We start from the raw sequence: 24,263 nt of genomic DNA on the forward strand, positions 1-24,263 counted from the left end.
AAGTTGAACTTGGATGGGGGAGTGTGGCATTCACATTCTCTGAAAAAATCCCTTCACCCAGGACTTTTCTCCTGGGAAGCTGAGAAGCCTCAGAGAAAAGGAAAGCAATTCTTATCTCATTTGCTTCTCCTGTGTTGTGCTCATATTGTGTTTGAAGATTGTTTACCACAGGTGATTGTTTCATTGGATTCTGGAGTGAGTTGTTTTGACTCATTGGCCAATTAGGGCCAAGCTGTGTCAAGAGTCACAAGTTTTCATTATTAGCTTTTTAAAGCATTTTAGTAAGTTTTGTTTCTGTATTCTTTAGTATAGTACAGCATTCTTTAATATAATATAGTATCATAAAGTAATAAATTGTCCTTCTGAGAACACGGGGTCAGATCCATCATTCCTTCCTGCCTTGGTGGGGACATTCCCAGCAGATACAATAGGGGAGCATTGAGAACCCTGGTGTGGAAAGCAGGGCAGGCAGCGCTGAAAGTGGGTGTGCAGGCCAGCGCTCAGCCTGGCAGACAGAGCCTGTTAAATCAGGGTGATTTATGGAGCAGTGGCTGTTAAAAGCTTCCTCGTGCACTTTAGGAAGCGGAGCTGCCAGATTGGTCAAACTCCAATGCCCAGACAGTTTGAATTGGCTGCCGGCTGCGGGAACAAGCGTGGCAAACTCGCACAGCCGCTTCCTCCTGCCTTTGCAGGCTGCCACATCGCCGCTGCTGCTCGCCAAACAGACAGTGTCAAAATGTTACGTGCTATGAGGACATTGCCATGGCAACCTTAGCATCCCATGACACCCGTTCTCCTGCTGTGGTGTCAGCGCAGGCTGTCGTCGATGTACTTTCCTCCTCCATCTGGGGCCTTGAGGAGGGCTGTGGTACAGGATCATGTGGATTTCTTCAGTTGTGGGGCTGAGGGTGGAGGAGAGGCTCTCTCTGGGCTTTTGGGTGTCTGAAGTAAGGCAATGATTCCTTCCTTTAGCGTAGCAACGCTCTCATGATCATGGTTGGGCTCAAAAGCACCTGGATCTGCTTTCTTCTGCGCTGAGGAAGCAGCTTTCCCTCCATCAGATGGGACAGCTGCAGTAGCTGTGCCCTACCTGGCATTAGAGCACCACACTCCTATCAGGCAGCTCTGAGATCACTCAGTCTGGACAGACACTCTGGTCTTGCTTTGGGACATCCTTTCAGCCCAGAGAAAGCCTGTTGCTGATGTCCATCTGCAGCCTGCTGTTCTGCTCCCTCCTCCCCTTGCTTAGCAGGAGCCATCAGCTGCCCTGGGCTGGTTTTGCACACCTGCCTCACACCTTTGGGTGGAGTTTCCTCCATGGCTACCTGGAGGTTTCATCATGCCTTGATCAATGTTTTGAACTTGCCTGAAAAATATTTCAATTTTTGCTGCTACCTCTGTGTCTCGCCAGGATTTTCAGTATTCCCCAAGGTTTATTTTCCCCTTGTCTTCCTATATTTCTGTATTTCTGCCAGGTATTCCAAAATTAGCATCATAGTTTTTTTCCACACATGTTTATTGGCTCTTTTCCCTTGACATAGGGAAAGCTGTTCTCAATATAAGCTAGAGCTTTGGCAAGAAATAACAAAGGTGGAGATGTTTCCTGTATGGCAGCCTGTAGACCTTCCACCAGTGCACGTTTCTGACTCCTGCTTGGTATTTTATTAGAGCAGGAGAGAGATCTGGGGTTAGTTATTGTGCATGTGAAGTTTCTGCAAATGGCAAGGGCAAAGAGATATTTAAATAAGGATTTGCCTGCCCAGTGTGAACAGGCTGTGGATGTGCAATTCAAGGAATGTGGGTACACAACAAAGATGTTTTTCACACAGTGGTGCTTCAGCATAAAGGGATCATCTATGATGGAACCCAGACCTTATGATCTTCACATCTGGTCTAAAGGGTCTGAGAGGGTAAATGTGAGGTGTGAGACAGTACCTGTTGAGGCTAGGGGAAGGAGCAGGACTTGATTTTTCAATAATTTCTGTTTGTCCAGACCTACTTCTGAACTGTTTCACAACAATAATTCTCAGCTCTCCCGTCTTGCCCAGTGCTCTGCTTTGAGTCGTGCCAGAGTCCCAAGTTAATCATTCTGTAAACTTGTTTTTCATCTGTTTCCACTGAATTCCTGGCATCTGCCTAGTAACAGGAGTAGGTCTGTTCCTGTGACCTGGCTGCTCAGTCTCTGCAGAAACACTTTTACTGCTCCTGCACAGGAGACACTGCTATGTCCTAAAGTCAGTTTTTCCCAAGACCCAATCCAAGCCAAGTGCCTCTAAACCTGGCATCGTGTGGGCCCTATTTCAATATTTTTCTATTTCTGTCTCAGTACTGCCTGGCTTACCTACTAAAACACTCTATGAAATATTGCATGGTTGGTTGAGGCAAAATCTGGCTTGTTGCTCTAGGAATAATACCAGGCAAATTATCCACAGTCCATTTTATTTGGTGAATTTGACTGTTTTCACAGTCTGTTCACTGCAGCTGTCTGCTGCAGAATGGCAGCAAGCTTGTTGGACAGAGTGACTGTAAAAATCAGGAAGTCTTATTTCAGGCCATAATTTTGTTTAATTTCCTGAAATGTAGAAAGCTGTATATTTTCTAAAACATCTTTGCTCTGGAGCTCTAAGGCTGGGTTTCCAAAGATCGCCCATACAGGGTATGCATACCTGCATGAAGAATGTTGGTGAGAGGGTTGAATCCTGAAGCAGGGACAACATGATGGTCTGAAAATGCTTCACTGAGCAAAATATTAATAATTTCACAGGCTTGTGCCAGTTTTGTTAAGAATGTGCTTTTATATACAAGCTGAGCAAGACAGGAGCGTTCTGTGAATATCAGTTATGCAGATTAAAGCAGCATTTGGCATCTGATACTCAGTTAATGGTTTGAAAACTGGATTTTGCCTGCTTTAATGCTAAACTACTATGTCAGGAAAGATTATCAGCCTGTTATTTCAGTTTACAAAGAGGGGGCAAAAAAAGCTTAACATTTTGATATAAGTACATCTTGGAGGGTTTAGACATCATAAAAGGTTTGGTGACCTGTTCTTTTAACTGCTTATAGTCTTCAAATTTGAGAGGAAATTGCGGTCAAAAGTGAACATTTTATAGCCTGCTGATCTGAAGAGTCAACCTGCTTTTTCCTCTTGACATTCCTCTGCTTAGTCCACTAAGGCTGCAGTGCAGGAAGGGGGAAAAGAGCTGCAGAACTAGGACAGACTTGGGGTATATTTAACAATGTTCTATTTCGATGTGACAACAGCTATCGAACACCTACAAGATTGCAAACTGTGATTCACTCGGAAGCTGATATAACTGATGTCACGTTGTATTAATAGCTACAGAATTGTAACTGCATTTAGCACTGAGATTCATTAACAGCCTCTACAAACACTCTTGACAATCAGTTGAAAACCTGAAAATATTAGGTGTATGTAAAAATGGATTATGCCATAAAGGAACCTCCCTGTGCTGCCAAATGTGTTTACAGCAAGTTCTTGAGGGTGTTATGCATACTGATTCCTCTTCATCACTTTCAGGAGGTCTTAGTGATAGCAAAAGGTGTTTGAGGACTGATCCACACGCTAAATTAATTAGGAGCTGCTGATCTAATGGGGTTGCATGATGTGAGTGCATTTGCGGATTATGGTGTCCGTGGCATTTTTCTTGGCACGTGGAAGCTGCACAACCTTCCTGCATAGTGCTGATGATATCTTGGAAGGTATTTGTTCCTTCACCTGTTTTAGCCGCACATTTTGGCTTCAATGGATGTGGCAAACCATGCCTGGACAGAACTCTGCAAGGGATACCAAGTGCAGGGAGTTCTGCTCCCCTCTGAACTGAGAGCCATGTCTGAGGAGATGGAAGAGAAGGAAATGGGTGTGGAAGAGAGGGAAATGTTCAGTTCCTTCTATCCTTGGAGATACTGAATTAGTAGCTGGCAATGGTGGCATAATAATGGCCCTCTCCAGCCTCTGTTGGCTCTCCTCTGGGCTGAATGAGCTGGCTGCTCTTCCAGGCTCTTCATGAACTCATCTCTTCATTACGCACATGTGGTTTTAAGCTTTGCATCCCCTGCATGACAGGTCGGGACACGGTTGTAGAAGTGAAATGAAGACTGAGATGCAGGAGAGGAAGTGTTCAGGGTGACATTTGCTCTGTGTCAAGTTGTGTAGTCAAGCTTGTCACTGGGAGTGAATGTGTGGACGTGTAAAGCTGGGCTGATATTTCCAGTGCTCTGGGTGTTTCTGAGAGTTGTTCCATCAAGATTGGCCACCTACTTCCCTCAGTTCCTTCTTTCCCATATATCACAGTACTTCTCTTCCTTTTGGCCATGAATAATTGCCATTCCTTTAAGTTTTCAGGTGATATCTGTTCTCATTCATCTGAAATCAAGTTTTGGCATCTCTCATTTGGATGTGACCTTACTTTTGGTGGCCTGTGACTCTTAGGCTGTGGTGTGCTGACTTCTGGATATGGAGTCTTCTGAGACTGGTAGGAAAGGTTGGCTCAGGACGCAGCAAAATTGCAAATAACAGTACTTTGAAACCAGTACTGTCTGCCAAGCATGCAAAGCTCTGTATTTGGAGAAGATGGAAACCCTAAGCCCTTTTTTTCCTTTTTCATTGTTCTTTTTTATGAGATTGGAAATCTTGGTTTTGAGTACATTGTTAAATGGTCATTTGCCCTTCCTCCCCAGAGTTACAGGAAGTTGTTCAGATAATTAAGTACAGTTGATCATCTTCCAATAGCACTGTTTATATTTTAAATATCTCAATAGCAAGGGATTCATTGGGCACATAAAACAGCAAGTGATCAAACCACGTCTGGTTCAACATGTCTGTTGAAACAGCCTATGACAGTTAAGGAGTGTAATTAGCAAGACACATAGAATGGGATTGAAAAAAGATGTGAAAATAAGCAGAAGGATATGAAAAGGATTAAGAATGTTAATGACAAACCAGTAGTTAAATGGTGCATGATTAATGACTGTAGAAGTAAAAGGTTGACTAAATATTGTGACTCTGTAATGGCTGCCCCAAAGTAATAGAAGAATACTCTGTTCAGAAGAATCCAGACCTGGATTTATATTGACACATATGCTGACTCTGGATTTAGACCTGTTTCTTAGACTTGGTTTAGGCATCCCCTGAGATGCCTTTCATGGTTGACTTGATGACCTGAGATTCTTCTTCCATCTTTAATATTGATGATCAGGATCAATATCTCACCACCCCACTGAAATGCTGAATCCCCTTCTGAACTGGACAGGCAGTGTGCAGCGTTTCAGTAAAGCTGTTCTGAGGAGCATCAGGCTCTGTGCTCAGTAGCTCCCAGCTTACAGAGTTTAGTTTTGTCTCTGAGCACTAAGTTGCTTTGATTTCAATAATTCATCTCCATCCGACTGTTTTATTGTCACTTGATTTATTAATGAGTTGACTCGGACACTGTCCTAGTGCTTTCTCACAGCTGAGTGAAACCAAGGGTTGTGCTAAGAACAGATTGTGTGAAAAACACACCATTTCAGCTGGCCCCTGAGGGGCAGCATGGTTAGACTGATGTGCAAGAGCTGTAACTCCCAAACTACAACCTTGTTATCAGTAGCCCTTCCCAGCACCCATTCTCTCTCTCTCTCTGGTTGTAGGAGAACTTCAGATCATGCTTTCTTTTTTCTAGGAGTGGATTGTGATGGTTAATTAGGTAATGTTTGTAGAACAGTGTACAAAACCTGCCAAGGGTCACTGTCCTCGCTGGTATTATTAGAGCTGGAGGAAGACTGCCAGAAGGTATTGATTACTTGGTAAAAATAAACTCTTCAAACTTCTTTGGGTTTTATTCATTGCTGCTTTTTATCTCGGCATCCTGCAAACATTTCAGAGGGTGGATTTGTTTGCCAGAAGATCAAAACAAAATGTTGACAACTACTGGTGCCAATTTGTAGCCTCCCGTGTGGGTGGCATCAGAGGAATTTGTGCAGTGCCCTGGGAAGTCTTTCGAGGCTCTGAATCCCCTTGGATCCTGGAACTGTTGTTTGAGCAGAGCTTCCAAGTGTCCAGGTGGGATAGGACATTGAGAACCAAGCACAAGAAGATCTCTTTGGGGCTTGTGAAACTCTATTGTGTATAGAAGCTTGTATAAACTTCCTGAAGCTGACATTTTGATTTCTTTAGTGAAGTCTGTCAATTAACTGAGTGAAGCTGAGCCTTGCAAGGTGCAGTTGGTGCTGTTGAGAGTGTTGTGTCTGGCTGGTGGGAAGGGCTCTGTGCCCTCTGTGTTTTCTAGTTCATCTCTCAGCCATGGTTTACACTTCTCACACACCTCACCGTGGAAAACAAAATGTCACACTTTGAATTCATTAAGCAGCTGTGACTGTTGAAAGGGAAAGCTGTTCCATATGACGGTTAAATACGGGGAAAAGTCACGGATCTGTAGCAGAAAATACATGGGAAAGACAAATATTGTGTAATGTTCAGAAGGGTCAAGTCATGCTTCATAAAGGCAAGTTTCTAAGGAGAATGGATACAACAGGAGGACAATTCAATCAGGAATATGGCTTATGTGATAGAAGGAGGATGCATTATTCAGTCATGGATCCAGAGGAATAGAATTCAGGAGTGACTTCAAATCAAGTGTGGCCTTGTGGTTTCTCTGATGAAAATATACAGTTGGAGCAGAAGCAAAATGTTACATCCTTCTCCAAAACAGGCCAAGGACAAAGCACAGACCTCCAAACATCTGCATGTGTTCTGACCTAAAAATTGCTTCAGCAGGGAGACTAAACCAGGCTTTGGTGGAGACTGCAAAGTGCTTTCTGTGCATGTGTCAGACTTGCAAATGGGTTCACTTTGATTATCACAAGTCCCCTTCATGTTCATTCTGAGACACTAAGCTTCTTTGAATGAATATTTGGTGAATGCGAAGTTTTTAAGTGGATAGACTGTCATCCAGCAATCTTAAGAACTGACTTGTCATGGAGCAAAGGGCAGGACCTGTCAAAGCTGACCAGTGGGGCTTGAAGGTCCAGTGCTGACCTGGCCTGGCCTGCCAGTCTGCTTCCTCAGGCACAGAGCACCTGCTGGGCTGCACTGACCAGTCATACTTTGGTAATCTTGAACAGGTACCCGCTGCTTTTCTTTTAAAATTCAGGACAATTCATGAGCAAAGGAAGAGCAAGAGCTACCAGCAGATGCTGTCAACTCACTCCCTCAGTGCTAGTTGCTCAGATTTGTTCCAGAAGTAACTGAGATGTGAGCAAGTCTTCCAGCTGCCTGCTGCATAAAGAACGAGTGAAAATGGTTTAAAAAAAAAAGGCAGATGACAGAATTAACATCTGTCTGTTTAGGTACATGGCTGGTGAAAGGGAAGAATGGTGCTAGTGCTGAGAAGTGGCAAAGAGGTTTCTGTTATTGAGATTTTTATTATTTCAATATGTCACAACCCAGCCATAACTGAAAGATGGAGAAGGAGCCATGGGAAATGGGACAGTAAATACCTGCCAGCACAATTTTAATGCTCTTTCAGTTGAGATGTTTAAATGTAGTTGCCTGTTTGAGGAAACCGCTGAATATAGATTTTAATGTTTTTGCTGTTTGGTAGGTTCTCATGTGGGCATTGCAAAGTCATCCCTTATGGTCCAGGCACAGGTGGAGTTACATATGAGCATGGGAGGGAGTGACAGATTCTCTGCAGGTGTGACGGGGCTTGCACAGACCGTGCAGGGCACTCAGTTTGCACAAACTACAGAGGAGGAGAACCTGGAAGGAGCTTAGGCAATGAACGGGGAACTGCTGCAGTCTGAGGACTGATCTCATTTCTCTGTTGTGGCAAAAGGGAAGGAGTAAGAGATCTTTGTGTCTGTCAAGGTAACTGGAGAAAGTCAGGCAAAATTTCTTAGGATGCTGCTTCAGGATGCTGGCCCACCTTCCACTGATTCATGGCTTAGGGACTTTCTCTACTCTTGAATTTTTTCCTCATTGATTTAATCCACTTTCTTTTTGACCCCTCATAAATGTCCATGAGCACCCCAAAGTCCTGCAGTGAGGAGATATCCAGCAGTGCCACTGCCCCTGTTGCCTCATGAGGATGTCTGATAAAGTTGGCATGATGAGTTCTTGGCTGTGGGTTGCCACAGAGCTGTGGCAGGGCAGACCCTAATTATAGCACATTATGCTGGTTTAATGACAGTAATAGAAAGTCAATTTATAGGCAAGAGCAAATTGCCTTTTTATATGGGGAGGAGGATAATTCCTCCCATGTGTTGCATTATTAAATTTGTAATCTTCATTTCTAATGCTTTTCAAAAGTGAATATTAACAGAATCTAAAATGCAGCTCATAAATTTATGAGCTGCATTTTTTTCCCCAAACTCTTCAAGTTCTACAATTTGTCTTAAAAGGTGAACTTCAGCAAGGTTAGGGGTTTTTTTCCTTTCTTTACTTAATAAATGAAAATCCCTTACTTACTACCTACCTCTGGACAAGCTTAAAGGCTCCAAAGATACTGCATTTTAAATAGCAGTAATGGATATCTATTTCCATTCTTGCTGAGTGGAAAGTTCTGAATTCAGGCTAATTCCCTGGTGATGAAAGACACTGGAGAGAAAAAAAAAGTGACACGTTTTCATATGTCATTTGCTAGCAAGGAGGCTGTTATGATGCTCTTTTTTGTTGCCAGGGAAACAGAGCCTTGAACTCCTGTCTCTGCAGGAGGAGGAGGAAAGGATTATTTCACTCCTGAGCTCGATTTGTAATTGTGACTTGTGATCGGAGGCTGTGAATGGGTTGGGACTGAGGGTCTCACCTTCAAGCTCATTTTCAAAACTGTGTGTCCTACCTCCTTCTGTGTGTTTCCCTGTTGGAATGAGTGTGAAGGGTGGGGCCTGGTGGGGTGGGTGGCTGGCACAGGTTGCTGGCACAGTTGCTGTACAGCTGAGTGAAACAGAGTGCTGGGAGCCCAGGTGATGATGGAAGGGGATTGTACTTCTCTGACCTTGCCAGTAACATCTTGAGAAATCCCAAGGCTTCCTTATGTCTGCCCAGAACAGAAACATGAAAGTTACCTGCAGGTATCAGAAGGGAGGAAGTGGCAGTGATGCAGGCGCTTCGTAAGCACGGTGTCCTCTCCTGACCTTCTTCCATTACTGTGGAGAAATCGTTGCCTGCACATTTTATAAAGAGATTCCCATCAAACTTTTTTTTTTTTTTTTGTGGTTACATTAAAACTATTTTTTCACTCACACGCTGCCCTTTAGTGCGTATTTGATCTCGCTGAACTGTCAGTGTTGCCTGCAAGGCTGATGCTGTCGGTATCACAATTGCTTCTTCAACTGCTCTCTTTTCTGCTCTCGTAGTAGAGAGAGATTAGCAGGGTGCTCTAAAGCATTTTGTTCATCCTTGCTCCTTCTACAGAATTTGTTCAGAAATATTTGGCACAGATCAAGGGATTTTGGTGAACTTTGTGCCAGGTACATGTCATGGGGTAGCCATGCTGCAAACAGGCATTGCTTCTCAGGATGCTGTGCTGGTGTGTGGCTGTTGTTCACTCTGTGTGATTAATGCAAATTCAGTTCAATAAGATATTGAACACTGATGTGCCCCTTCTTCACAAGGGACTGATTCTTACTACATCTAGTTGCTGATAATTGAGAAAACGAGATTTTGGTATTGTTCCTAAAGTGTATTAATTAATCTATATTAATCTGATGATTTTTTGCTTCCATCCTCAGTAATCTACATCGAGACATGATATTTTGGTTGGTTTCCCACATTCTGCAGTATCTTTCAGCAGAGATGAACACATCATGTTTATTTTCCAGCTCTGGCCAAAAGGCTTTTTCTCTTCTATTGAAAGCTCAGTACACTGCATAGACAAACAGTGAACTGAATTTCCCAAAGGACTTCAAATAATCTGGGATGTTTTTCTCTCTGAGTGCTGCTTTTGTGCATGCAGCAGGCAGATGTAGGAGGCAGCTATGTGTCTGCCATGTTCATCTGTGGGAGAGTGTGTCACTCGGATGAGAGCTTGCATGTGTCTCTTCAGGGTTTGGGCTGTGAAAATTTTGGTTGAATGTTTTTTCTTAGGTGTCTGCTAGTTAAATTCCAGCGCCTCTGTTTTTGGTATTGGATGGTGTTTTCCATGTGTGACGGCCTGACTTGTCCCCAGTTGGAGATATCTGTGATGGATGATTGGCAGGGCTGTTTGCAGTGATACAAACTCACTTTGATTTCTTAGTCACCCTGAATGACTTAGCAGCGTAAAAAACCATAGCTCCTGTCCTGCTTCTGGGCATTGGAGCCTGACCTTCCCTTCCAGCTGTCATGAGATATCTGCTATGAAATTACTGCAGTCATGAAGGGCTGGGTGCTCTCCTTTCACTCCACCCAAGCAGAACGTGGCACTTGATCCAGAACCTCAATCCTGAAAGGGATCTGTGTGAGAGAAACACTGTGAGTGCACTGGCTCCATTTGCAGGCTTTTGGGAAATGCAGTCACTCTCTGAGCTCTCCCTTCAGCACCACAGGTGTGCTATAAACAGAGGGTTTGTACAGTTCTTGGTACCATTTGGAAAGAAAAGAGTTCCCTTTAGTGCCCCTGTGGTGGGCTGTGGTGCTGCCTGGCACAACAGACACTCCATAGCCATGGACCTGTCATGGGATGTCCCCATGTGAGTCAAAGCAATATGTAGATGTAGCGGGGAAGAGCATGCTCCCGTAGCATATTCTACAGGTATTCCATGAAAGCACCTTTGGTGAAGCCCAACACAAGTAGTTGTAGTATCTGGTGAGGTTGTCTACAGTTAGGAACTCAATGCCTGAAGTTGTTTAACTTCTTTGGAAACCAGACCATTGGCTCCCCCCTCTCTGCTTCCATAGTGCATCAAATAATAGCTTCCAAATGGACACAAGTTATTAAGCAGTGTGTATAATTAAAGTTTCACTCCTTGTGAATTTGAGCATTCATTTCCTTAAGGAAAATATGATGGAGTAATTATTACCCAAGCTAAACACAAATCAAATGCTGTTCTAAACGCAGTTCTGCACGAGGATTCTAGTTTATGAATGACTCCAGGGTTCTGTGTGGCTTTGTGCCTGTTAAGGAAATGGGGCTGTGTTTTTAATTGTATTTATAACGAGTGAACAAAAGGTTGCATGACTCATGCATTGTGCCAAGACTGTTGCTCTCTGCACTCACACACACGTGGTCTTGACAAAGCTGCTCGCTCCTAAAAGAGCATCAGTAGGACAGAAGAAAAGGTAAGAAATCTCATTAATAAATATGGCCTTGTCAACTGCTTCCTCTGAATTTTGTCTGTCAAAACTAAACTTTACCTGCTGTGTAGTAGCTGTGATTTTGAGGGAGGCAAGTATTTCTTCAATGCTTAAGCTGCTGTCCCGACTTTCTTCCCATCATTACTATGTAGCAGACACTTTCTAGTTTCAGCTAAATTTGGGGGAAAAATCCAAGATATGCGGACTGTAAAAATGCTGGAAAAGATGGCTCTGGGTAGAGAGAGAGACACATAAGCTAGTGCCCCTGGGAGAAAAGGCCTGATACCTAATCTCAGTTTAAAATTCACCTTGTGGGTGGAAGCAGACTGCTGGAGCTGAGCATCCAGTGGGACAGAAAGGTGTGCCAGCACCTCTGGCAGGTTTTGGTGGCTTCAGGAGGCTCATGACCTGAGTCTTTTGCAGCTTGCTTCCCAAAATTGAAGAGCCAGATGCTGGGCTCTGCCAGGAGGGGCACTTGGTGAGCAGGCAGGTCCAGCAGGCTCAGAATGGCACAGCAGCCTCATACAAAATTTCCTGGCTCAGTGAAGTGTAGGCAGGGCAGCTCTTTCATCTCATGCCATCTTTCTCTACAATGGCTCTTTCTAGTAGCTTTATTTTTGTGAATTCACCTAATTTTTGTGATCCTTTTCTAAATCAAGAGGTTTTCTGTAGCTCAGGCTCATTCATATTTCAGAACCTGGACTTAGGCAACATCCTCAGTTATTAATAGTGTGAGATGGATGGCAGAATTAGGACATCAGGGTGCTCTGGTTCAACTCTCTTGTAATTAAGCAGAGAACCTCACCTGGCCTTCACAACTTATGTTGGTTAGCTGGAGGACTTCCAGCCATGGGGACATAAATTGGCTCAACCTCTAATTCTCCTTGTGAATTAAAACAAGAAGAAAGCCCTGAGATGGTGTTGGCACACTAACCAGCCACTCATCTTTCTACTTTGATGTTTTCTTGATACCCACATCTTGACAGCTGGCAAAGTTCCAAGAGTTTGGAACTGAGAACATGGAGAGCACCGCTGGTTGATGTTTCTGTGTATGACACTTCCCACAGCTTTCTAGGGAGTAAATATTACAGTGTTGTAGTTTAAGTAAATCAGTTAGATTAATTGCCTGTGCCAAATGTATGTGCTCTCTGAGCCCATCAGGTAAATTTTCCTGGACTTGGGCTGCAGACCCTCTGGGGTTCCCAGATGGGCTAATGTCAGAGGGGCGTTTAACTCTTGGTGAGGCTTAAAACCTAAAATGCAAGAAGTGGAAAGATTGAATCCCCCCGTTACTATGCATTGAGAGAGTGTTGTGTGTGTGTGTATCTGATTTATTGCACTCCAAGTATCATAGTAAGATTACATTTTGAAGCCATCACCCCTTGCCCAAGCACAAAAGCAGCAGGTGAAGAAGGGCCTGGGATGTGGGATGTCTGTCCCAGATGTGTCCCAGACAACATCAGCAGTTCTGTGCTTGTCTTTCCCTGGAGACCTGGGCTACAGGCAGAGCAATGTTCAGGTTTCATTGCTGCAGAAATATTAGAGCAGTGAATTTTTTGGGTGGTTATGGACGTTTCATTTAATCAGACTCTACTGCAAAGCCTGGCAGATGGGGGGAAGAGAAGGGGGCAGTGTGTTCCATTTTCTTATAAAAATAAAAATGCAAAAGCATCCATCAGATAAAGCTATTTGGATCCTGCTGCTGCAAACAAAATAGAGACATGGAAAGAATTCTGAAGAGCTGGGTCTAGCTGCAAAGTGGTTCCCATGAAGTACTCTGAAAGAACCAAACATTTTTGTTAGTGTTATGGTACTGCAGCTTTTCTGTAGTGAAAAGTGAAACAATTTTTATGGTAGTCACAAACTCCATTTGAAAGTCATTGACAGTGAACATATGTGTTTACCTTTTTGGCTGTTGGCTTTCTCTCTTTTGACAGGAAAGGAAAAAAATCTCCAAAGGATTTTCCTGGCTATGTGTTTGCTGCAGAACTTCTTCTTTAGGCACTTCTAAATGAAAATTTTGGCCGTTAAATTTTTTATATAGATGAATTATCAAAAAGGTCACAATTAAAAATAGCATCATGGGAACTATTTGGTTTTAACCTCAAAAGGAGGAGAAAAAAATATGTTTAAAATAAGAAAATGGAGCTTTTGAAGAAAGGAGGAGAAATTGATACTCTACCCATGCCCCAGACAAGCTACAAGAGATAACATCTTCTGGGGTGGAGACTTGCTTAACTACAGGCACAGCTGGATTTAAACCAAACTGCATCTCAGACCAGCGTGGAGGAAAAAATGCTGCTTTAAGTGCCTGAGGAGCTGGGGTTGGGCTGGGTTGTGGGGGAGCCAGGGAAGATAACCTCAGAGGCTGGTCTTGAAAATAACCCTGTGAATGATTTTCAGTTGTCTTCTAATGGTGATTATGGTCTTTGATTATATTTACACTGAGTGTTAGCAAAGCAAGCCTTCCAATGCTGTGTGGAACACCTTTGGGAATGATTTTTGGTCATCTTCTAATGGGGGAAGAACAGAAACTTCTGGGTTCAGGGGGAGTTGGTTTCACATCCCCACATCTGAGTGAGGACAGGCCAGTGTGAGCGCTAGGATGAGAGAAAGCTTTTCTGTGCTGAAATGTCTGAAATATCCTTGTGGATCAGGAGCAGTGGGATTGGAGCTGTGCTGCAGTGGGAATTTGGAGGTGTCTCATTGGCATCTCCAGAGGTTTCCCATGCAGTCAGGGTGTCCCGGCCCTGCTCTGCATTCAGCTGGAGTTGGTAGCTGTAACAGCAATGCAAATAGTTACTAATTTTACTATTTTTCTGGCTCTCACAAGACGAGTTGATTGAACTTTCCTAACCCTGTGAATGTACCTAACCTCCACAGATTAGAATTAACATGCTGATTTTTTTTTTCTATCTCACAAAGATTCTGTGCTTAATTTGGAAAGAAAGAGTGTGATTTTGTTGGTGTCTGAAACTAGGACAAGGGGAACGAAGCATGCAGCCTGATTAGTGCCCCTGCTTATCCCCAGCCATTTTCTGTCATTCTGGTGGATTACTCAGGCTGTGATGATAGCCTGGCATGTTCTGGAGCACAGTACAAACTGCCTCTCTTTAGGTGCTCATAATTCACACTCCATTAGGATGTTGATGTAGGGAATGCTTTGCAGGATGTCAGGGCTTGCCAGGCATGATGAGATTGAGTTCATCTCGTTAAACTGCATTCTGAAGTGACAATCCAGTATTTGTATATATATATATATTTTTTTTTTTTTTCCCTCAGCAGAAGCAGCCCCTTAGGAGAGCATCAGGGCTTGCTCTGAACAGAGCAGCCCTGCAGAGGGGCCTGTGCTGCCCACCCTGGCAGCCAACAGCTCAGTGTGTGCCAGGCTGTCACAGGTGTTGGGTATTCATGCAAGGCAGTGGGAAGGCTTCTCTTTCTCTCCTCTGAAGCTGAACAATGGAATTTTTATTCATCTCAGAACTGATTCATGGCACACAGGTCTTAGTACGTGTCACAGGCAGTCAGCGTCTGACTAAACCGGAGAATTTTTTTTTAAACACTTCAGGAGCAACAATGCAGTGGCAAAGTTTCAAGTGGAGAAGTTAATGTGCTGACTCTTTTCTCAGAGTAGCTGAAAACAGGTAGGAGGTGGAATGGTCAGTGCTTTAGCAGTCTGATGGGGAGCTGAGCTGAGACTCCCACAGACATCCCAAATTGTTGGACTTGGGGACCTCCTTCCCCTCAGCAGGTGATGTTATCCAGGTGGGTGCTTGATGTTTTCCCTTTGTTTTCAGCCCCAAACCGCTTCATCTTTTCTCAGGGGCAGATCTCCATGGGGAGGAAAGCTAGAAAAAACTCCTAGGGTCAAAACCCAAGAGTGAAGTTAGTGACTGCATAAAATGGAAGGGCTTGTGAGCCTGTGTTTGAGCCAAGGATGGAGCAGGCAGTTGAACTGAAAGGAGATTGCTCCAGGCAAATCTCCTCTGCAGGCAGTTAGGTCCTGTCCTGGCTCTGCTCTGCCTGATCTACAGCGTGCTCTGAAGGCTTTCTTGACTCTGCCAGATGGGTTTTTCTGTGGTCCCTTGCTGGAGCTGTCAGTTCTTCATGCTTCATAAGCTCAGGTTTGTATTTTGGAGCAAAGCAGGCGATTCATGTGCTGAGGAACCCAGGTGTGAATCCAGGGAGCAGAGTCTGCCCAGGCTGATGCCCTGCAGCATGTTTGGATGGGAATTGTTCCATACTGCTGCACCTGGATAAGAAAAGCAGTGGGGATGCAGTCTCTTCGCTCAAGCTTGGACTGACTTTCTTGGAAAATACAAAATGTTGTATTTTCCTGAGCTTTGCAGCAGGAGCAAACAAAAGTAAGCATCCAAGTGATTTCCCTTCCTGATTTTCCCCCGGCACCTCAAGCTGAAGTTTGGGAAAGGATAACAGCTGCTCACAGTTTTGCCAGACCCTGGGTATCTTGGGTGGCCCATGTTGGTGCTGTGTGTCCCTGTGCTTTGGGTGCCACTGTGCTCTGTGCTTGGGAGTGGTTGGGTAATTTAGGAGTCAGGCTGATTGAGTTGAAAGTCAGTCAATGCTTAATCTCAGGGCTAAATCAATACCAATTAATTCTAAAGTACAGGAGGGTCTGTAGCACATGCATCATGCTGGGTTCTTTTTGTGATGGTGGCAAACTGCAGTGGAGGAGAAAATTGAAAACAAAGTGGAAAACAGAAGGATTGTAACAAGTACCTGGTGGAGGAAAAGGAAATGTTAAGAGAGTAGACAGTGTAGGGATAACAGTGAGAGACACTTCTGTCTCTCAGAAGTGCCATCAATAAACACCTATTGTCGAGTAATTCTGTGTAAGAGTAATAATTATATAATCATGACCTTGTGATGAGTTATTGCCAGACTCACAGATTTTTCAAGACTTGCTGGCCTCTGAGCATGGAGAGGCCTGTCAGCAGCAGAGAGGAAGAGCTTCAAAGAGTTGTGTGTGGGAGTGATGTCAAAGAGGACGTGAGGAGTGGTTACTCTTTCCTTGGGGGAGAGAAGGGAGCAGCACCGTTCTTATTTTTCCCACCCCATAATTTCAGGCAAATCCAGTTCTTGGTGGCAGCTCTTGCACAGGAGTGGCACCATCCTGGAGAAGAATTGCCTCTTGGTTGGCAGTTGAAAGTTTAGTTAAGAGAGCTCTCCAGAAGAGGCTCTGCTCTGCACAGGGCATCTCTATGGTCACCTTGCTCCTCTTCATTTGTTACTGGGCTGCTTGGAAGGAATTTCTGGTTGGCTGGTCTGACATCACTCAAAGATGAGAGGAAACATGATAATGAGATCTAATTCATAATGAATAAAATGATGGGATATAATTAATATCAATCAAGAAGAAGGTAGGGAAAATGGGTCTTGTGAGAAATTATTTTTTTGCCAAGTTTTAGAAGACACAGATACTTGGTAAGTGTGGTAAGTATGTTAGGGTTTTGTCCTAGAACAACATGGCCCTAAAAATGTGATTGTGATAAGTGGATTAAAGCCTTGCTTCATGTATCAAAAAGCAATTGTCAAGGAAATATCAAAGCCTGGAGGGCTCTCTTGAAGGCCTGGTGGTGCTCAGTGTTTTCATTTGATTTGGAGCAAGCATGAGTTTAAACCTCACTTAATTCACAGGTGATATGGACATCAGATAAAGAGTAAATAGTATTGAGGGTGGGAGAGCTCTATAAAACTGTCTGGAGTTTTGCTTGCTTTCTCTTCAAATAAAATTCATTTTGTTACGTATTTTTTTATTGTAATGTTCTGCAAGGTCTTGCCAACAGGACAGGCAAGGGACTGCACAGCCTTCAGGTGAGGTGGGACGGGACCAGGAGCATACTGTGGTCTTGGGAGATGCCAGCAGAAGTAGTGAAGATGAGAGTACAGGCTGATTTTTGCCTCTGCATGCGTTTCTGCTCTTAAATGCAGACTCCAGTTCTGTTCTCAAAAGGGCGTTTAAAACCTGGGGAGGTTGTTAGAAAGATTCAAGGCCAGGAGAAAAAAAATGCCAGAGCATGAGAGACATAGAGTTCTCAGTCTGTTTAACTTGTCAAAATAAGATTGAGAGATAACTCATCTGCACTGCAGAAAAGTCTGTATAGTGAGAACACAAAGCAGCTCTTGGGGTGGAGAAGGGCACTAAAAAAACCTGATGTGTGAAAGCTGAAACCAGGCAAGCTTAAGCCACATCTCTAAATGTCAGGTAGTAAAATAAATTGTGCAGGCAAATGGCAGATTCTGCATCTCTTGATATTCTTCACACCCAGAGTGGATAGTGCTTTAGAAGATATTCTTTAGCCAAACATAAATTGTTTGGCTGAGCAGAGCAAAATCAAAGCACCTGTCAGCACTGAGAGCTTGGCAGAGCAACTCCCGGGCCCTTCTGGTTGTTGGCGTCAGCGAGGTGCTGTGTATCTTCATCCTGGATTTTTGACCAAAGAATTTCTTCTCCCCAAGGTCATCCCAAACTGAAATCCTCTCTTAGTGAGGTGTTGCACTGCAGGCTTGACTGACTGCTTAACCTCTCTTGTTTGCTGCTTAATTGGAAGAGGTGCAGGGAATAAATCTGGTGACGCTGCAGAAAATGTCGATACTGCTCTTACTTGTTTCAGATACCACTGACAAATTAAGACAAATGATTTTGCCAGGCAACACCCACATAGATGCATTTCATTTACCTTCTGATTGGCAAAGGTGTCAAAGCACAAAGATTTCAGGAAGGGGAGGAGGCACAGCCCCTATGCCATGCTCCACGCTGACCAGAAAAGGTTGATGGTCAGTGACTGTCGCTTGTGAAATATTTTTGGCTCACAGATGAGAAGTGCAGTGTCATCCATATTTATTTCTTTTCCAGGTGTGCTATCCTTGATCTGTCCTACTCTCCCAGCTGATGGGAGGATAGTTTAGGAACCTGTGCCTCCTTTCTGATGGCATTTCTAGTGCATATGGTGATCTCTTACCCTGTTTCAGTCATGCCTCTGGCTACTGTGGTTTGGGAGCTTGCCTTTTTGACAAAAAAACCATTCTCCTTCTGTTTAAAGAAAACTTTCAGCAAAAAGAGACTGTAGGGGGAGAAAGGTTTCTCCAACCTTTCTCTCCAGAATAACGAGAGGTCATTTGTAAGATGCAGGAGTTGCTGTGCATCCCTGTCTGGAAGAAGAGGGAGGAACAAAGGATTTTTTTTCCTTTATTTCCATTGCCTTGTTTTACAGAGATTCTCAATTAAACTTTTGCCATTTTTTTCCTTTTTTCCCCCCAATCTGCAAAAGCAATCAGGACTACTAGAAGATGACCCACCCAGCAGTGGAAAGCTGTGCATGTGGTGCTCTACAGCTGAACTTGCCCTGTGCCAGCTAAATCTCTAGTATAGTGCCCTGGTGCTCCCACAGTGCTGCCTTTCCTTGCCTTTGGGCCCTTCTGCTTTATTTCCCTAGCTTTCAATCAGAAGATAGAATAGAGCAAGTACCTTGTATTGCTCCAAACCCTTGCTCTGTCCCAAGCCTCTCGTTTACTGCCAGCTGTGGATGAATAGTCTTTTAATTCTGAGTGTCTCCAGGCACATCTCGTTAGATTGGGGAAATAAGAGATTTTTTTTTTAAGCAGATGTTGTGTGGCTGGGCAGTGGGGCATTTTTAATTTGTTTCCTACATTTGTGTCATTTGATGCTTTGACTCTGGCTGCCAGCAGAGCTCTTGTGGGGAGTAACCTGAAAGGGCAGGAGGATGAGTGCTCTGAGTGCACACGAGGAGGAAGGATGGGCACTGGTGCATGTGGATGACTCAGAGATTGTTTGTGGAGGTGAATGCAAGACAAGTGAAATGGACCATCAAGCCTGCCCACATGGCTGTGGGATGTGCCCTCAGAGGAGCCTACAAACCCCATCAGAGTCTCCAGTCAGCTACACAAGGCTAAGGAGGGTGAATCAAAGGGAGCTGCTCTGCACTGATAGGGAGAACAAGCATGGCCATTTCACAAAGCTTCGCTTTTGTTGATGCCCATATTGATAGTCTTGCCTGAAGGTTTGGGTTTTGAAAGCACGAGAAATATGTTTTACATTTGTGTGACTTCCTGATTTGTACAATGTGCTTCATGCATTGCTCTAGGCACACAAACAGCACAAACTGTAGTTAACGTTAACCCAGAATGTGCAAATTCGATCCCCTCAGCTCACAGGGACGTGTGTACACAGGCTGCACCATATGTGGGGACAGCAGCTGGTACAGAGCCCTGGGGCCAGCACATTTACCCAGTTGGAAACCTCATGGTAGTAGAGGAAAAGGTACTTTGCAGCTGTATTGATAGGACAATTTTTGTCTTTGCATTTCCATGTAGATATAATTGGAGAAGTGAGATAGGAAGCATTTCTGGTATCTTACGGAATTTTTTTTCCAAAGTCCCTCTTCCCACCAAGATCTAAAGAAAAGTATTTTAGGTCAAGCAGCCTGCTACAAATAACAGTGTATTTTAGGCAGGTTATTACAGATACCCTCATATTTCCAAAGTAGTTCAGAAAGTGATTCACTGGAAGTTCCACCTGAATATGAGGAAGAACTTCTTTACTGTGTGGGTGCACTGGAACAGGTTGCCCAGAAAGTTGTGGAGTCTCCCTTACTGGAGATATTCAAGAACTGTCTTGACGTAATCCTGTGCAGTGTGCTCTAGCATGACCCTGTTCCAGCAGGGAGGATGCATCAGATGACCCACTGTGGTCCCTTCCAACCTCACCCATCCTGTGATTCTTTGAAAGATTTGCTTTCTTTAATATTTGGCAATCCTGAGTTCTCCAGACTCAATAGCTGGGTCATTTCTCCTCTGGAGGCGGTACTCAAAAAAGCTGGAAGGTTTCTGAGAGCACTGTGGGTCAGAGGTTTGTTGCCTGAATCCAGGGTAATGACTGAGCATCTTCAGAGGATGGAGATAATTTTTGCTTTGTTCAGAAAACTTGTAGCAGATGTGTTTCAGGATGAGTGCTCTATGTGGGATGAAATCTGGAGCTTCCTAACACCAGCTACAGCAATTAATAGTAATGGTATTCATTACATATTCATTGCATAACATGGTTTGTTCTGAGAAACAGACTGCTTGAGATGGAGGATGAAAATAGCAGCTGTTAATTTCAGAGGGCTGAGCCTCTGAAGACTGCACCCAGGAGGAACCAGAACCTACTTAATTCCCTCTACGCTGTGGCTGAGGGCGTCTGTCAAGGGGAATCGTCCTCTCCAGGGTTTTCCACTGCTGGTGCCTTTCTGGTGTCACCAGGGAACATTTTGGCTGCCCAACCATTCCCCTGTGGCAGATCTGGGAGGGGGCTCCTGCTTTGACAGCACCTGTGGTGCTGCCTGGCCTTTTCCTCCCCTTGATGCCCACCAGGACCTGCCACTCTTTGTGCTGTTCCACACAACCTGAGGCAGCAACATGGGATTTGGGAAAGGCTTGGAGGCATCAGCTGTGCCCGTGGTTGCTGCTGCTGTGTTCCCTGACTGGGTAGCTCTGGGTGTAGCCAGCTGGTGTGGCTGCCTTCTCAATGGGTAATTAATTGGTACAAATGGTTGGAGCAGGTAGGGGGGGTGTGCATGCTCTAATTATCTGCTGGGCCTGACATGGTGGAGCAGTGAGTGTGATCCAGAGGTGACTCAGGAGCTGATGATGAAGCAGGGCTGGGTAAGGGAAATGTTATTTCCTTTGTAATAAAGGAATTTTATATTTTATAATAAAGGATTGTATTAGAATTTTTATTTTTTTATATATATACACATATACATATATATACATATATATGTATATGTGTATATATGTATATATGTATGTATAAATTATATATTATATATATTTCTATATTCCTAATAATGTATAATAGAATAAATGTATAATTTATTATAAAATTTTCTATTTTATAATAAAGGAATACAGAAATACATTTCCTATATAATAAAGGCATTTATTATATATAAATGCCTTTCATAGATATATATCTCCTGTAATAAAGGAATTCATTATAATTTATATGCTAATAATAATATATGTAATATAATAAATTATATATTTATAATATATAATTTATTATATTGCATATATTATAATAAATTATATATTTATTATAAAAATTTCTATTTTATAATAAAGAAATAAAGAAATATATTTCCTATATAATAAAGGCTGGTCTTCCAAAAGACCTTCTCTGCTTCTCCTTGGCTCTGTGAGTGCAGAGGCTGTGGGAACAGAGGCTGACTGCCGTTTCTCCCGTGTGTTCCCAGATGGTGATGGTCGGAGGCTGAAGGGAGCCATCCAGAGGAGCACAGAGACCGGCCTGGCCGTGGAAATGCCCAGCAGGACCGTGCGCCAGGCCAGCCACGAGTCCATCGAGGACAGCATGAACAGCTATGGATCAGAGGGAAAGTAAGTCATCAAAAAGGAGCTAGCTAATCACTCGTGGGATGCACTGTCCCTGAACCTATTAATTTTCCTGCAGCATGATGGACGATGTGTTTTTCTGACTTGCTGTGCTGCAGGTGTACTGCCCATGCAATTAGAGCAGATCTCTCTGTCTGCATAGCTGGCACATACTTGACTGTTTATATACTTTTTTTAGTGTCCTCATTACTCTGAGCTGAAGCAGATACCCATTACTTTTAACCACTTTGCCTTTGGATGAGTAATTCAGGGTCAATAGCAGAGGCTCATTACTGCTCGTAAATTATAAGCCAGTAGTTTTTAATGTTGCACAATAGTTCTCCATTTCCCCTGTTTCAAAATAGCCCTTTGGTTTGGGGCAGGCAGCAGTTTCAAGGTGCTGAAAAGGGTGAAAGTAATAAAATACATGATAGTGCAGCAAAATTCTCATATCAAGATATATATTCTGGAGCCTGTATGTACTTTGGTAAAAAACTTAATTTTGTTTCATCTCAGTTATAGTGTCCTAAAAGAATGGGTTTCAGAAAAGATTTTTGACTCTAAGAGAAGTTACAACATGCTTGCATTTAGGCTTTTTACCAGAGTGCAAAGCAGGGGATATTTAGGCCAGGACTTTGAGACCTGACTTGTCTCCAGTTCTGGTTTTTGTATTTCCATTACTTGAAGCCATATATGGAAATTTAATTATTTTACTAAGATGACTATTCATGGGAATCTTTGGAAGCAAAAAACCCACAGTGTTTAAAGAGGAAGGCAGTACATACCATCTGATTTTGTGCTTTCTAGGTGTGTGGCCACAATGTTTCTATACCTGAAAGGTGTCCTATTCAAGCCAAGGACTACACTTGGCATCACTCTGTATGCTCCCTCGAGTCCTGTGTGGTATTCCAAGTACACTGTACAGCTAAAATGCTGAGATAGTCCAAAAGCACTCTCAATTAATGTAATTCTGGTGTTAAATAAGTAACAAGCTGTAAATTAAGGGAGACTTTCTTTAGCTTTAGAAGTAGGCTAATCCTGGAAAGGCATCATAGATCTGTGCTGGAGGTTCAAAATAGTAATGAGGCACAGACTGCGATAGCAATCTTGTCACTCCAAAGCTGTGATGTACCTTATCTTTTCTGTGAGCTGCTGTCTCCAGGGAAATTTTCCTGCTACACCAGCACAGTCCTGTGGCTTGGAGTTCTGCCTCCGCTACTAGATGCAGAGGATTAGTGATTAAGTTCATTCCCTGGGCAATGAGGAGTAAGAATCTGCTTTCATGCAGGGCAGAATTCTTTCTTTTTCATATTTACATAGCTTATCCTCCTGGGAAGGGGTGTAGTTCCCTGGATGGTTTGTGTCCTCTCACTGCTTCCATCAGCTGCTTTCGTGGAAGGGGAGTATTCCTGCCAACAAAATACTGCACCCCTGCAAGTGCTGTCTCACCCTGAAGGCAGGTGGCATGCAGCTACCAGCTGGACAGAAAAAGGAAAAACCTGTCTTGCAATGCAATTGTCTTTATTAGAACAAGCCTGAGGTTTGGCATTCCAGCCTTGAACCCTGCCAGATCATCCTTGCCAGCACCTCAGCCAGGGATGGGGTGGTTTCTTCCCTTCTCTGAAAAGTGTGATTAAGTGGTTCCTGGATGCTTTGTTCCTGGGTGGGATAATTAATCCCTTCTGGGAACCCGGTGGGAATTGCAGCTATCTGTCTGAGCCACAAGTGATAAGCAAACAGGGCTGAGAGTACAAAGAGCTAAGAGGGCTCAATTCTCTTGAAACATGGTGGGAGGGGAGTTTCTCTGCTTTCTTTTCCTGCAGCAAAGAATGGAATTGTTTGGGGAATAGCCTCGAGGAACAGAAATGTGTTCTCCTAAATCAGATTTCTCTTGACCTCTCTCATTTGCTGTAGCTGTCTTCCCAGGGAGGCAGAATGAAGATTCATATGTCTCAGTTAGCTGTGGCAAGTTGATTTTCTTTCTAATAAAAGCTGGGTTTGTGACTGGTGCAGCAGATTCTCCCAGGTCAGAGAGTTTTCAGCAGTGACTGTCAAGCCCCTGGTTTTCAGCAAGGCATTGCTGTTTTAGCTCTTTCCACCCATGCATCCCTTTGGTGTGTCCACACCTGGAAAAAGATGGATTCACCTCTCAACTTCCATGTATTCTTATGATCCTTATCAATTTAAGGACTGACAGGACAACTTCCAAAGGTGGCATGCTGAAGTGATCAAAGATTTGGTGAAACTTTGCTGCAGCAGACCTAAATACCTGCCCTCAGCCATACAAACTGCTTTTAGAATGTGTTGCTCACTGACTGCTTTTTGTTGCAGGGAGCTGCTCTGTGCTAGTGCAAGGTATGACAGTTTAAGAATGTTCTGAAGTGCATGATTTTGAGCAATGCTGCTTTCATGTGAACACCAGTGTGCATAAAATCCAGATTTTTTTTTCATGGAGAGGCTTATTATGTAGGGCTATACCTCTGAGGTATGCTAGGCCTTCTTTTGTATACTCCTTTTACCTGAAAATGAAGTATAGTGGAGACTAGCTGGGCTAAATGATGCATCTCCTGGAGTTAAAGCTCAT

General features: G+C 43.6%; 1 protein-coding gene across 1 annotated transcript in view; it reads left to right on the top strand.

The window, feature by feature from the left end:
- RIMS4 (regulating synaptic membrane exocytosis 4) overlaps nt 1-24,263 on the top strand; it is a 56,061-nt gene that overhangs the window by 10,203 nt on the left and 21,595 nt on the right. The window contains exon 2 of the mRNA XM_005489999.4: nt 21,544-21,685. Within this exon, the coding sequence (XP_005490056.1) occupies nt 21,544-21,685 (142 nt within the window). The remainder of the gene's footprint in view (nt 1-21,543; nt 21,686-24,263) is intronic.

The sequence above is a fragment of the Zonotrichia albicollis genome, chromosome 17 (genome assembly GCF_047830755.1).
Source record: "Zonotrichia albicollis isolate bZonAlb1 chromosome 17, bZonAlb1.hap1, whole genome shotgun sequence".
In the NCBI taxonomy this organism is placed as follows: Eukaryota; Metazoa; Chordata; class Aves; order Passeriformes; family Passerellidae; genus Zonotrichia; species Zonotrichia albicollis.